This window comes from Cyprinodon tularosa, unplaced genomic scaffold (genome assembly GCF_016077235.1).
Source record: "Cyprinodon tularosa strain WSP-4 unplaced genomic scaffold, ASM1607723v1 ctg643, whole genome shotgun sequence".
NCBI lineage: Eukaryota > Metazoa > Chordata > Actinopteri > Cyprinodontiformes > Cyprinodontidae > Cyprinodon > Cyprinodon tularosa.
This window is the reverse complement of record NW_024039389.1, coordinates 445,504-459,777: the sequence shown is the minus strand read 5'-3', so window position 1 is coordinate 459,777 and position 14,274 is coordinate 445,504. Positions and strand designations below refer to the sequence as shown.

Sequence of the window (14,274 nt, the reverse complement as noted above, 5' to 3'; positions counted from 1 at the left end):
TTGACAGCTATCTATCCATAATGAAACAATACAAAGCAGCATGGACCTGCGTATTCTCAGCATGACATCAGCAGACTTACTTTTCATCCACGTTTGCAGAGTTTCTAGATGAGAACTGGACGACCTCGCTGTTGGAGCCCTCCTTGTTTTCCACTGTGCCATTGGCTCTGATGAAGGGGTCCTGCTCAGTTAGCGGGGCTGCTGGTTTACTGTTGTTCTCCAGGTTCAGCAGGTTCAGGTAGGACTCTGCACACTCCCCTTGGCTGGGGTAGAGGGGCCATGCAGGAGCGGAGGTGATGAGCTGGTCCAAGGCATGATTGTACTGGTTTTTCAGATTTAAGGATAATGATTTTTCTGAAGTAAAGATTGAACTGGGTGCCGTCTGTGGAGCATCTGGAAGAGACAGAGAGGATAGTAGAAAAAAAGAAAACCAAAAGCTAGATTTTCTTTATGATTTGATGACTCAGCACAAAGGAGAACCTGTCATTGCCCCCACCACCCACCCCAATCATGTAATTTTTTATCAGAAGGGAAAAAAATGATTAATAAAAGCATGAAACACGATGTGACAAATTATACGACGTGTAGACAAAAGGGAAAACTCAGTATGTGTTTATTTATCATCACTAAAGGAAAATCACACATTTTTTCTACCTATTTTAAATACAGATGAGTAAAAATTATTGTAAGGACCAGAAAATACCTGTTTTTCATTCAAACAGAACTCTCACTGAGAGCCTCTAAGCGTGGGATAATGCAGACAGAAGGCAGTTAAAAATGAACTCTGCACAGTTTGAAATGTGAAAGAATGTGTGTGAAACTCTTGGGCTATAAAACAAAGGCAAGTTGAGGAACAGTTTTTACATTCAAATATTACAGCTTAAAAAACAGAAATACTCTTGAAGGAATCTCATTTTTTCAATATGCCTCAAATGAATACACCATTTTGATCTGGATGACATGAGGATGACCTAAGCCTTAGTCTAATTTGTGTTTAGTGATAATTAGTCGAAGTCATCCTGCTGACATCCAACTAAAGCCCTTGCTTCTGTGCTCTGAAATTAAAGCGTCTCTGTTGCTATTATGGTTTAACATCAACCATAATCATTATGTGCAAAGAATTAGAGACAACCACAGCCTTGATGTCACAGTATTGAAACATATCGGTGTGAACGATTCCATGAATGTATCAGACATGAGCAATGGACATACTGTGGCAGCTGTCTGCTGTTATTTACAATCCTTCTGATTGGTTGCTTATTTTTAAAGAATAGCTAAGTTTCTATTATAAAAGTTATGCAAAGTTTCACAGTCAGTATCGATCATTTTTAAAATTTGTTTTCCATTCAAAATACTATTTTTTGTAGTTTAAAGACCACCAAGAACACATCATAATAGACCATCCACAAATGTTTCAGTGCTGCCATGTATAGTAGTATACAGTATATAGTAGTGTATATATTATATATATATATATATATATATATATATATATATATATATATATATATATATATATATATATATATATATATATATATATATATATATATATATATATATATATATATATATATACTTCTTTACATAAATATTTTAAAGCTTTTAATCAAAGCTTTTAGAACTGTTTATTTCTCTTTAATGACAGCAACACATATGATATCTATCTTTAACAACTTTGCCTATTTTTCTTTGTAAAACATCTTCTAGTCAGACAGACTGCCATCTGTAAACGGTGTTATAAGTTTTTCCCTAGATTCTTAGGTCTTCTATTTAATTTGGTTATTTTATCACAGAATTTGCTTTGATTTAAACCATTAAAATGTAGCTTTAGCTTGATGTTCAGGGCTGTTCTCATCCTGCAAAGCGAATCTCCAACCTAACCGAAGGCCTTTCAAGCCCCGTTGAGGAGAAACATTCCCACAGCATGATGCTGCCACTATCTTGTTCCATTTGAGGAGACTTTGAGAGTGATGTGCCGCATTTTCCACCACAGAAAATAATTACTATGAAGACCAAAAAGGTCAGTTATGGTGTCTACATTTCTGATGATAACCTTAAAGCATAATTTTACTTTAGTATTTTTTCATATTTACTGCAGTATTTTGTTGTTAATTAAATATAATTTAAACTCAACAGATTTAAACAACGCCCTGCATTGTTTAATTTTTGATATCCAATCCTTTGCAATTTACCAAGTGGAAATTGGTGCTTCTTTCCACTCTGCTTCTTGGTTACAGGGAACAAACAGCAGATTGACTTTAAACAGACAGAACTGATTAAATTTAGTCCTTTTAATTATAAATAAGCAATATTGTTTTTGTTTAACCACATGCACCTTCTTTTAAGGTCATATATTATATTATTTCTTTCAGCTTAAGGCCGCACAGACCGATCCATCCAAGTGAATCATATTGAAATGCAAAATTCCAATTAATTCACATTGTTGCTAATAAAGATGTTAAATTTTGGATCAGGGTCTTTAAGCCTGCTTTTTGCTCAGTTGCTTTATGTTGTTTAATTATTCACAGTTATCAGCTTAATAACATAATACAGTAGAGATTAGGTTCACATACAAAAATGAGTGGATGGAATTTGAATATATTTAACCTCAATCCTCCATGGTTCTGTCCTACTGTTCTAATCTAAATAGCACATAATTTCAACATTAACATACTACATAAAACATACATTAGATCTTCAGAAATGTGTTATACTCATGGAACATCTAAATATTTTGGGCTGTACTTATATAGTGCTTTTTCAAGTCAGAGGACTTGAACACTTAACTCTACATTAATTGATTCACGCACACACTGACGCCACCGGGCAGGTGTCTTGCCCAAGTGCATAATGAAACCGTGAGCCGGTGCTTGAAAAGTCAACCCTTTGATTTCAGGACAAACTCCTACATCCAACACCACTGTCGCCCCGACAACTTATCTTTATCAAACCATGACTTCAATGTTATAATTTCTTTGTTACACACAATGAACATTAGTGTGATTGGCAAATCAGAGGAAAGGTACATTTTCAGTATATCAGATATTTTACATCATCTGTTTAAATGCCCCGGAGGAGTTGCTGCTGAGCTATGTCCGAGTAATGAGAAGAAACATCTAATTTTAATACTGCTTCCTGCCTCTATAATAGCTTTCACTAACCAGAGAATTCAGTTTAATTGGAAATGAAATAAGTTTAGTTACTTAGCTGTATATTAAATTAGTTAAATTAAATCTGCTAACTTAATTAAACTCAAGGTAAAATTTTTATGTAAAAAATATAAAAAATTTAACCCATAAATCTCTTACTGCATCTTTATTTTGCACCAAATAACTACTTCTATTCTTTTTATTTACATCTGAGAAAATGAAAGAACATGAACTGAAAATATATTTTTATCAAAAATGTAATAGAAAAAGCCTTGTCCATCATTAAGGATTTATTGAATTGCTTTTAGTCCCACCTTGATGACAGCTTCTTTCTCTGTTTTGTTCAGTAAAATGTTTAAAGTGGCATGAAGGGAAAACTCTTTGTAAGGCTGGATTCCTAAAAGCCTCTGAACCAATGAAACATATTCTGTTTGCAGGCAGTGGGAGGATGTGAGCATGATTAGTGCAACGACTGTTTGTTTCATATGCAGACAAAGAAACAAGCCTGTGGTGAAGACAGTAACACTTGAGGAAGCTGACCTGACATTGCCTGCATTAAATTACCCCCCCGTCCTACTAGTCATTCATAGGGTCACTTACCGAGTCTGTTAGCCTGAGTGTCCTGCTGTGACTGGCCTTCTTGTGTTTTTATTTGGGACTGGCCCTCCATTTCTTTCAGCTGCTGCACGAGCAGCGCCAGGTGTTGCAGCAGGTCCCTGTTTTGCAGCAGCAGCTGGTGGATGCGGGCCTGAGCCTCCATGCGAGCTGCGGTCTCTGCTGCTATCTGGTCCTTCAGCAGCTGAACCTTAAAGAGGAGCAGAGGGCAGAATGTAAATCCATTAAAATGCCACTTTGATTATTCTGTCTAATTTCCCATTGCATCTCACCTCACACCCCACTCAAATAATAAGCCATAACTTAAAAAATAAAGGCTCCTCCATATTGATCATTTCAATTTACTAAAATGCTGTTGGTGTTTCATAGCTTCCTTGAAGCTGAATAGCTAAGAGGTTTGTTAAACTAAGTTCCACATAAAAGAATATGGTAAGCATTAATGCAGTGCAGCTTTTACTAAAAATATCATGAAGTTTTTAATACCTGTTAATGTAATCGTTAAATATCAGTCCTTATTTTTGTTTCTGTGCTGCCCCCTAGTGTTGCAGAAAAAGCATTAAACATTTTTTACTTTCTGAGCATCTTGGATTATATTATATCAATTGTACTGTCTTGTAATGTATTATATTATATCACAATATACTGTCCAAAAACATGACTAATTAGGTGCGTAATGATACATCCAGTCTACTGTGTATCTATCAAAAAAGAATAAGATAAAACAACTGTAGAGTGCATGGCACTATTTGCTAAGGTTAATTTCTTTTTTGTTTTTGTAAGTTAAAGAAACAGAAATCAAAATTATCTAATGCAATTAAAAAAAAAAATCCTTAAATAAGACAATATGAAGAGATCTTCAGAATATTCTTACGCTTGTAATCTGCTTCCTACTGTTCCCATTGGAAAACAGTAAGCCTGTGTGTGGTTGACCTAAGGTTCACACCTTTGTGAGCTTCCATTTAGTAAGACTTTTAATTGCCACACCTATCTCAAACTAATTAACTGTGTGAGAGTCCTACCTGTGCGACGGCCACCTGCGTGTGCTGCTGTTGCTGCTGCAGCTGTTGCTGAAGGAGCTGCAGGTAGTGCTGAGAAGCCAGTGGAGTAAGAGACGGAGAGCGTGGGCTGTTTGCAGTGATGCCTTGGGACGTCACAGTGTAGACAGACCTTTGATCAATATCCTGACAGAATATATCAGAAAAAAAAGAAAAAAGGTTATTGTTCTAGTAATAGAAAAACAAAAAACAAAAAAACACTGTGGTTTTTAAGATATCTGCTTTCAGTTCCCAAAAGCTTACTAGCTTCCCTGTCCTTGGAGATTTAAAGATCTGATCTGAGATGTTCTTTTCAAAATTACAATAAAGAGAATAATCAGAGATCCATATCATATCCTTTGTATAAAAAACTCTGGTCCAATTGTCTACCAGTATTCCCCATGGGCACTTTAAAATGATTTATCTGATGATCTGCAGCAGCACTATTTTCTCTGAGGAAAAAGGACAGTCCCTGCAGCTCACAATGTCAGCACAAGGATGGACGGAGAAAGATAATTTTGCTTAATATGCGGGATCTCATTGAGAAACTTATGTGTATCTCTTAGGTGGGGCTGCTGAGTGAGACAGCATCCATGCATAAAAACACATGGAATCTATTTTTGCCGTCTGTCTTTCTGCCAGTGTATAAAACAAGTGGATGCACTTTTGTAATGCCCAAATTTAACCACTAGAGGGGAACAGAACCCAACAAAAACAGGCATGTTCAAGATGAACAACTAATGTTGATCTTGAACATGCCTCATCTTAATTAAAACACATTAACCAACAGAAAATACATGTATTAAGAACCTCCCTCTTTTTTGTAATACAAAATTATAATTTTGCAAAAGTTAACTGTGTTAAAAGAGATTCTGGTAAAAATGAAAAATATCAACTGAAAAAATGAAAACATCTTTTTTATTTCTACTTAAAAATGATGGTCTACTTTGTGTTGCTCAAACACGTGAATTCCATAAAAAAACACCTTTTTGTTGTAACATGAAAGCGGGAAACAGTTCCAAGTGCATAAATACTTTTGCATGTCCATGCATATGGCTTTGCAAAATAAAACTTGTTGCAGAACAATAGACCTGATTAAATGATCTTAGCAAATATACCTTTACTGCAAGTTTGAAAAACATTCATTTTGTTTAATTAAGCTTTGTTTTGAACCTAATACATATCTGGCTCATACATTTAGAAGGTCAACCCCACCTTAGAGGCTTTAATTAACTGACTATCTGTTTTAAAAGGTCTTTTTGAAAGTTTATGTATGTGAAAATGTGCACTCTTTGCTGTCTGGATGTCTACAGTAAATGAGAGGTTTTTTGTGTGTAGCAGACCTTTAAATGTGGTCTACAGAGCTGATCCAAAATGTTATCAAAACAAACTATTTTCTTCCTTTTTTCAAAAGTACAAAATACAGAATTGCTTATTATGCATTATCTAATGCAGAATTGGCCAAATATATAATTTAGATGTTTAAAAGATTAGAAAACTACATCCCCCTTTTTAAACCACGTTTAAACTAATGAGGTTCTAAGTAGTAAGTTTTAAAAACCCTTGTTTTCTGGATGTGGAAGAAGCATTACCGGTATGTTTTGATTAGAGTTCTGGATGTGCTAAATGCTAGAACTGTTGTTCCTCTTCAGTTGCTGCCTGATGCTGATTAAACATGAACAAACTGAAATTAAATATCTGGAACCCTATGATCTATTCTTTGAAATTAAAATCAATACAAAGATTAATCCTAATACTTGTTTGTGGTAAATTGTACCATTCAGTTTAAAAATATTTTTGTTTTTTAATTAGGCCATTAGAAAAATTCCACTCCTAATTGTTTAATATCTTTGGCCAAAAGTTGATCAAAATTATTTTCATGCGCTTTAGGGGGAAGTTAAGGCTGAAGGTTATGTGTCTTTTTAGAAAAAATACAAAGTAATTATTGGTTTTCAATATTCTACGTAAATTATAAAGAACCCTGTAATTGCAGAACTTTATAAATACATTGCTAAACCAGTGAATTACTGCAGTTAAAGGTGTTTCGACATGTCAGAAATCCTGTGTTATAAATTCTCTGTTAGCCATTTTGTTGATTTTTGTTGCTGTTTTTTTTCTTATACATTGCCTTCTCCTCATATGTTATATAACCAGCAACAAAGTGAGCTGATATAGATGAGTCATGATCTCCAGGTTGCTTCTGTTTTTTTTTTACTTGCCTCAATTTTTTTGTTGTTCCCTTTGTTCATTTAGGCCACTTTAGGCTTTTTTTGGATATTTACTGTTATTTCTCTTTTGTCTCTGTACATCTGTGCCCCTTGATTGATAGTTGTTTTTTTTTGTTATTTGTGTCCATATTCAGCCCATAATTAGTCTCCCTCTCTCAGCTTCTGTGTTTTTTTATTCCTATTATAGCTGCCCTGCAGCTACTTTGACTCCTTTTGTGGTTTGCTAGTTATTTCTCCAACCCAGCTCCAGTATTTAAGCCCCTATGTTTCATTGCCCACCTCTGGATTCTTCCATTAAACTGCTCTCTATTCAGCTGCACTCTCTGTTAATACTTTATACTGTCCGTTACATTCTCCTGTGCAACATGCCCCGTTTCTGCTGGGACTCTATAGAAAGTCTTCTTACTATCCAATTAACAATTATACAGTGTTGTAGAAGAGGACCGAATATTCAAATTTAAGAAAACCTATCATATGTTTGCTGATGTAGCTCTACCATTTCAAAGCGTGCATATGTGTTCTCAAGTATCTTACCATGATAGTCAGGCCTGGTTTCACCACGTTCAGTTCAGTCAGGCTCTGCAGAATCTCACTGACTGTCTTCTCGCACAGTGTACCACCAACCAGAGAATCTCCTCCTCCTGCTCCACTCCCTCTGTCATGTAGGCCTTCATCTTCTTCATCTTGTTCACTTCCTGTGAGTTTATGAGCTGACAAAGAAAATGATTTAACTTTAGATTCTTCCTTGTGTGCTATACTCTGGTGAAAATTCCCAAAGGTCCTTTAAAAGCTAAAACAAGTGAGATTAAACCAGTCAAAACTCAAAGGTTTAACATAGATGGCAAGATTGTTGAAAGCTTTTATAAGCGCAAAAATACAGTAATTTGCCTAGACATGATGAAGAGCTTTGTAATGCCTTGGAAACAGGGCTTCACTCAGTAAATTACAGCTATTAGCTCAGTTTAGGTTCAGCCCACAGACACCAGTTTCAAAGGGCATTTAAGTCTACAGTATTTGTTTTTCCTTAATTTTGTGCATTACCCTGCTTTACTGGGCATCTTTGCTTTTTCTATTTGATAACTGCTCAGTAATAATAAGCTGGTAAAATTTTACTGTAGTATTAGCTTCAATTAGGCATTTCAAAAGCCGCGTTCAGAAGGAAACCAACATTTCGGGGTTAAAGTGCCCTTAAAAGGCGAATCCTTGCTTGGGATAGCTATTTAATCAATATGACACTAATAGTAGAATGTCAAGTTTCTAATACCACCATGTATTCATAAAAAATAGTTTTTTGCACATCCACCTGAAATAAAGATTTAAAATGATAATAAAAAATCAAAGACACACAATTAGCCAAAATCCTTAAGCTGCTTTTATGCTTGTTGCTTGTTTTTTTTTGCATTGAGCAGCTGAGGTTTAAAGAGATGAAAAATACATTTATTCAAAGCTTCTAAGGTCTCAAAAAGACAGCTTTGCAAAGAACCTCAGTCTTTTTCAGTTTCTGGCTGAGAATAAAACAAAAAGGTACCATTTGCCTCAGGGGGGCTTAATATCCAGGTCAGATCACTCAAGTGAATTATGTATAAACAAGAAACTTTTATTTGTTTCACAACAAACTAGGTAGATGAAAACGCTGACAGGTTCAGAGGTAATCACTAATCTCAAGCTGAGGCTGGTGAATCTGATGAGGACTCATTGTGTCACTGCATGCGTGTCAGATGTTCCCAACAGGTGCTCACATCACAACATAATCCATACTGTGATATACTTACAGCATTTCTGTCACTTGATTAAACAGATCAGTAAAAATGAATCTATCTGAACATTACAGCTAAAGAGATCAGAAAAAAAGTTAAATTTATATATATAACTTCTATAAATAGTTGTTATATTTTGTGCGGGGTCTTCCTGTCTTTTGGTCTTCTAGGTCATTATAAAACTTTAGTAGCAGTTGTTTTTGACCTGGATGTCTTCAGAGTGGCTCCCAGCTTTCTTCTATTTGATTTACATGCAAAAAGTTCCTTGGATTTATTTTTTGGTCTGGTCTCTAAAGACAACCTTCTCCATTTCTTGAAATAACACTTAAAGCCTGCTGAATTATGCAAAAAAGCTGGATACATAGAGTATTTTTGTTTGTGAATATGTAAAGAAACTCTTACATAAGAACCTTTCACATGCTTTTAAATTTGGATTGAAGTTGCATCTGAGTCAAAGTAATGTTTCCTTGTTCCCTACAAACTGTAACAGAACATCTTAAAACTTGTTGCCCACAATAACTGATTACAAAGCCTGCAGATTTGTTCTCATCAACTATCTTCTGATGTCTCATTCATCGGGGCCAGACTACATTACACATTTAATCTCACATTTAGTCTGGTTTACCAGGCTAGATTGTTTGTAATTTTGTTAGACTATTTCCACATCAAGTTTTTCCCTGGGGGCAGAGATCACTTTGTGCAGTGCAGCAGCCCCTCCACCAGCAAAATACCAATAATACCGGTAACAGGATTGCTGCCACCCTTCACAGCTGGAATACTTTTCCTCTAAATGCAACAATGGCCATTTGGAGCAGTTAAAATTGAAGTTCTATCAAAGTAAAAGTATAAATACAAACATGTATTACACTGAGAGAACTGCTTCTTGTTGGCTGTGGTCTTTCAGCCCTACAGCCTAACAGACACAGCAAGTCTTCAGATGAAGACACACGGGGAGGTCTCTTCATTTGCCCATCTGTGCATCAACCTATCCCGAGGAGTCGATATAAAATTGTTGGCAGTCATAAATAAACCTTTCATGATTTGTCTTAGTATTTATGATAAGTAACTTCTACCAGGTGATTTATCTGCTAGGTTTGTCAGACAAGGTCAATCCTATGGCAACTGGAAAGCGCTTTGCCTGACAACCTTCCCCTCCACAGAATGTGTTTTTACATTTTAATATCATCAGATCATGACATCTCATCAATTCCCCGGCGGTAATACATTTAGCTTCATTAATGTGGTTTTTTACAATTTCTTGGTGCTGTTAAGATACAATTAAGTCCTCACCGTAGCTGCTGGGCTCCTCCGTTGACTTATCACTCTCTCCATCTGGTTGTCCATCAGCGTCCTTCTCAGCATGCTGCAAACTCAGCTTATGGCACACCTCAAATGCCTGACCCACTGTTCGCACAATACGCATAGCCTGAGTCTGAGGAGGAGGGAAAAGTTAGGTCCCTGCTAGCATAGAGAGGCATTCAAAACTGAGCAGAATATGCTGTATGAAACACTACAGAAGAAAGATGCAACACATTTATCTACTCAGCTAATCTATTTTTATAAGAAATAATAAAATATGAATAACACTGCTGTGGGAGAGCTGACTATTAGGGAAATACTGGACATCTGAGCAAAGACAATGATCCTTTTCTGTAATATGCATTTGTATGCCTTGTCATTTAACACAGCTCCTTTGTATGCACTGCACTGTAGGCTGTAGTTCTGCTAAGTGAATTGATATTAACTGAGCCAACAGAAATTGAAATCCAGATTATTTAAAAACTCAAAATGGATAACCGAACAGTCATGATCAAAAAACGGATTCCAAAAGGAGGCAAAATTGAAAATGAAGAGAAAAAAGTAATTGTCCGCTGATAGATTTCTTCTATTTTTGACTAATTTTAACATAAGGCAAAGAGCATCAACTTCTTACATTTATTTCTGTTAAAAAGTAAAAAAAAAAAAAAAAAAATTCAAACCAACAGGTTCTGATGTTAAAATTGTAATTACCCACCAGGATTAATGACTAACTGTGATTAACCATGTTTTTTATTTGAATTCACAAAAAGCAAACATGGTGACGGCCAGACCAGTAGAGTCAAGATAACAATTAAATAGAACCTATCTGACAACATGAAGAAGGGTAAAAGATATTATAACAGAACAGTCCCTTCAAGAAATGAAACCAATGAGGGTCTGATATCTGTAAAAGTCTGGAAAAGGCAGCAAACCTGTAACATTATAGTAAACTCCAGTGAGGGTCATCCGAGTAGCACAAGGCTTGGATAGCTTCTTTCCAAGAAATAATGGCATCACCAGTTTTACCAGTTAAAAAGTACCTTAAGCATGTGATTTTTTTTTCATTTTTCTATTATTCCATTTGCTGGAAAATCTTAAATGTTTCTGTAACAAAAACAAAATAAAAATAGACAGCATTCGTGAACCAGAAAACACTCTAGTCCATTATGTATACAGCGACTTTAACCTTCTGCAGCCTGTGGATGAACATCTTGAAATGTTCACCCACTTTCTCTGTCATCAATAAGCACCTAAATGTGTTTTAGGAGATTGCACAGTGGGGCAAATTGTACCTTCTTTTTAGATTTGAAGACGTTACACCTGAACGAATTACTGGAGCCATCTCTTGCAATGTAGCTGAAGATCTTCAAGTCTTGGGAGTCGTGAGATACGTAAAAAATCCTGTAAATGATGAAAGCCGGTTGGCATGCTGAGTGGAATAAAATCATAAAGACTGACTTTTTAAGTACTCATAATTTAAAACAATGGCCTAAATAATGGTAGACCAAAGTGGAAGAGATCTTACTCTTTACAGCACACAGAAAAACATTTACTGTTGTGAATACATTAGTTCCCGTTTGCAGATAACTTAGTGTAGGCATAGTTTAAAAATTTGAGATTAATGGTCATGTTTGTGTGTCCTGTAGTTGCTTAGAAATGAGTCATAAATGCTTAAAAACATGAAAGAACACCTTAGATTAATGCATTAAACATAATTCAATATAACAGATTCATATTGTAAATCAAAGACCAACAAACTATATATTAAATAAATATAATCAGGATGGAAGTTTCCATCTGACAGTTTGAGCTTGTAGCTGACCTGTATATTGGATCCTGCATGATCAACATCTTGCTCTCATCCCATGTCCACTCTTTTCTCTGTTTGGGTACACATCAGCGCTGTTAAGGCTGGATAAAATGTAACACCTTCATATTGTAGAGTTTACTCCTACTGACTCACCTTCTGTTTTTTCCTCAGTGCTACTTTGACTCCATCTACAGACACCACAATGCTGACCTTCTTCTTCTTGATGTTCTTGGCTTTGAATTCATACTGGAAAAGAAAATAACAGACACATTAGTGTCTCCGAGTGGGTCTAAAAGGAATGAGTAAACTAAATCTGAGATGCCTACATTGTTCATTTTTACTCAGCGTTGGACTGTTAAACCACAGTGGATCTTAATTTTCCAGTGTCCTGCTAAAATATATAAATTTCAGATAGACTGGTCATCTAGGAGCTGATCAACCATGTCCAAAGTCTTTTACAGCTTCTAAAAAGGCTTCTTCATGATTTCCCTCCAGCTCCATCTGTAATCTAATAAGGTTTATCCAGCTTTACTGTCCCACAGCATCATACTGTCACTACCATGGTGAACAGTGGTGTGGATTTTCAGGGTGGTGTAGCTTTTAGCATTTAGACTAACAGACTTCTTGGTCTCACCTTCCCAGAGCCATTTTTCCCCATGTTTCCAAACTGTAAATTAGTTTAACTTTTTCTTTGTCACTCTTCCACCAGAGTCCACATTTGTAGAATGAATGACTAAAGATTTTATCACTAGATCAGTCAACCTAAGCTTAAAATTTGTAGGAACGGTAGGAATATGTTTGGAAGGCACTATATATTTCTATGCAGGTATTTTCTCTACTTCAATAATTAAAAAACATCAACAGCAGCATTCGTTCTTTTTTCTTTGTTTTTTTCAGGAAAACAAATAGCTCAACATTCTAAAGTCAACTAAGAGATGGTTTGATTTACTAATGCCAAAAAAACAACAACAATAAACTACTTTAAGGAGTAGATTTTAAGGAAAGGGACATCAAACCTATGAAAAATTCTCAATTAATGAGGAAAAACATCCAAGCTGTGTGATTATCTTTATTGTGCCTGCTAAGTACATGCACTTAGTCAATAACATGTTTCCCCTCGTCAGCTGACCTAAAAGTCTGCAGAGGCACCTTACACGACTGGTCTGTCAAATCAAATCAGGCGTCAAGTTAAACAAGAAGCACACTTAGAATCTCTGTAGATATAATCCATGAAGGCTTTCAGTGGGACCATCACAAGCTAAAACTAATCTAATTCAGCTGAGAGAAGACTGCTTTGCTTGGGGACTCAACAACCAAATGCACATTTAATTAACATATGTTTCAAATAACCTTCATTTATCCTCATATTTGTCATTTTCTTCTGGTAACAGCAAATTAATGGATTAGCTTTCATATAAGAACTGGAAATAGAGTGAATAGGGTGAATTTGAACATAAATCTAAGCCAAAGTGATCATAAAGAGGGTGCTTCGTGCATCACACTAGGGAGCACTGTTACACGAATGAGACGACAAGCATGGACCTTCAATTCTAAACACTATGCACTGCCTCTGCTGTAACACCTGCACAATTCAAACCACATTTTCAAAATGAATGAGAAGCAGCTGAATATAATCTTACGGTTTGGAGGCCATTTGCTGGGTAAAAAATAGCCCTTTTTTTTTTTTTCAAAAAACACTTTCAAACACATTTAGCAAGAGGTTCCGTTTTTAGACTAGTGAGGAGATATAACATGTACCTTTACAGCTAGCACGGTTTTAATTATTCTATGAGGAATTCTTTCTTTTATATATTTTTTAATCAAAGTCAGTTATATCAACAGCCACTATGCCATTACATACATAAAAAGTTTGTATTACACTGTTAAAGCTGAGTTTCTGTGTGGGAGATGCTAGCTTTCCTTTCATTTTTTATCAGTCATTTAATCTTTTTTTAAATTACTTTTTTGTGTGTTACATTACATTACTTATCTTTTCTCCTCACTTTTAATTGTTGTGCTACTGAAATATGGAGCCTAGGCAGAAGTTTTGCTTTTCATACATCCACCTGCGACACAGTCAATCAGCTTTGAACTACGTCTCCACGAAAGCCAATCTGCATCCAAGGTTCATCTTAAAAGGCCTCCGATACGCACTGTCTGCTCCTGTGTGACTTCATTTAGATGACACTGTTTCAACCCACCTCCAGCCCCTCCTCCACCATCGTAGCTAAAGCTTCATCAGAGTGTCATTCCTCCTGAACTCTTACTGGGTTCCCTGTCTAATTTCAACTGCAGAAGACCAGCAGAAGACCGGCATGTTGAGCCTGGTTCTGCCAGAGGCTGCTTCCCAACGGGGAGTTTTTCCTCTCCACTGTCGCT

The 14,274-nt window shown here is 36.0% G+C and overlaps 1 protein-coding gene across 1 annotated transcript in view; it reads right to left on the bottom strand.

The window, feature by feature from the left end:
- Nucleotides 1-12,553, bottom strand: part of si:dkey-34e4.1 (capon-like protein) — a 28,454-nt gene extending 15,901 nt beyond the window's left edge. Inside the window, exons 1-9 of the mRNA XM_038308670.1 lie at nucleotides 12,530-12,553; nucleotides 12,049-12,141; nucleotides 11,908-11,966; nucleotides 11,378-11,486; nucleotides 10,077-10,218; nucleotides 7,564-7,739; nucleotides 4,787-4,948; nucleotides 3,753-3,957; nucleotides 81-393 (exon numbers count right to left, since the gene is read on the bottom strand). Coding sequence (XP_038164598.1) covers nucleotides 81-393; nucleotides 3,753-3,957; nucleotides 4,787-4,948; nucleotides 7,564-7,739; nucleotides 10,077-10,218; nucleotides 11,378-11,486; nucleotides 11,908-11,966; nucleotides 12,049-12,141; nucleotides 12,530-12,553 — 1,283 coding nt within the window. The remainder of the gene's footprint in view (nucleotides 1-80; nucleotides 394-3,752; nucleotides 3,958-4,786; nucleotides 4,949-7,563; nucleotides 7,740-10,076; nucleotides 10,219-11,377; nucleotides 11,487-11,907; nucleotides 11,967-12,048; nucleotides 12,142-12,529) is intronic.
- Between the last annotated feature and the right edge of the window lie 1,721 nt (nucleotides 12,554-14,274).